The sequence below is a fragment of the Nematolebias whitei genome, chromosome 16 (genome assembly GCF_014905685.2).
Source record: "Nematolebias whitei isolate Nwh7 chromosome 16, NemWhi1, whole genome shotgun sequence".
NCBI lineage: Eukaryota > Metazoa > Chordata > Actinopteri > Cyprinodontiformes > Rivulidae > Nematolebias > Nematolebias whitei.
In genome coordinates, this window is record NC_056513.1 from 1,025,193 (window position 1) to 1,026,359 (window position 1,167).

Here is a 1,167-nt window from a genome sequence, read left to right on the forward strand (position 1 = left end):
GGATCGATGTATCAGTAAAGGATCGATGTATCAGTAAAGGATCGATGCATCAGTAAAGGATCGATGTATCAGTAAAGGATCGAAGCATCAGTAAAGGATCGAAGCATCAGTAAAGGATCGAAGCATCAGTAAAGCATCAGTAAAGGATCGATGTATCAGTAAAGTATCAGTAAAGATCGATGTATCAGTAAAGTATCAGTAAAGGATCGATGTATCAGGAAAGGATCGATGTATCAGTAAAGGATCGATGTATCAGTAAAGGATCGATGCATCAGTAAAGCATCAGTAAAGGATCGATGTATCAGTAAAGGATCAGTAAAGGATCGATGTTTTAGCTCAACCTAGCTTCTCTCGAGTTAGCAACAAGGGCTGAACGAGCCGCTGATCCACCGTCTCGATGGCTTTTTAAATTTGTTTCGTGTAGATCTGATCCAGGTCCAGACTCTGATCCAGGTCCAGACTCTGATCCAGGTCCAGACTAAACGTCTCGTCTAAATCCAGTTTGAAGAAATAAAACTCACCCAGCTCTCGGTGACGTTGCTCAGCTTCGGTTTCTTGTTTCCGTGCGTCTCCATCATGTCTGACTGCAGCGAAATCAACGGACAACTAACTCTTTAAAACACATACACGCGAAGATTTTGTTTGTAAAGGAAAAGTTTGTGTTTATTTGTGCAAATAAACGTTTAACGCAGGGACAGGTAATTTCATTGAACGGTGGGAACCGGAGAAGGTTTTGGGCAACGACCAGGAGCAGTAGCTGCACTCCATTTGTTACCCGGCTGACAAAGTGGTTGACAGAGTAGGCGGGGTTTGCGCTCTATTTCAAGCAGATACTGTGGCTCGTGGACACGTTGACCACGCGAGTGATGCAAATAAAACACAGCTGATTTATGTCGTGATGCAGTGCTTTATTGCTACAATCCCAACATAATGGATAAAGTCAGAGGATCGCCGACTCAACGCTTGTCGCTTCCCCCACTCATCATCGCTGTCATTGCCCGGCTGACTTAAAAGGACTGCACCCACTTCTATAGCTGCCACGTCACTTGCGAATAAGTGACGCATTTCCGCTGTAATTTCCGGTCGGAGCGGAAACTGATCTGATGTCAGTTTTATTTCTCCATCGCGCTGTCGGACCGTGCGTGTTTGCAGAGCATCACCAGACCT

General features: G+C 45.0%; 1 protein-coding gene across 1 annotated transcript in view; it reads right to left on the reverse strand.

Annotated features, from left to right (window-relative positions):
• The window catches only part of papss1 (3'-phosphoadenosine 5'-phosphosulfate synthase 1), a 30,754-nt gene extending 29,994 nt beyond the window's left edge, over nt 1–760 (reverse strand). Inside the window, exon 1 of the mRNA XM_037690030.1 lies at nt 522–760. Coding sequence (XP_037545958.1) covers nt 522–578 — 57 coding nt within the window. The 5' untranslated portion in view covers nt 579–760. The remainder of the gene's footprint in view (nt 1–521) is intronic.
• Between the last annotated feature and the right edge of the window lie 407 nt (nt 761–1,167).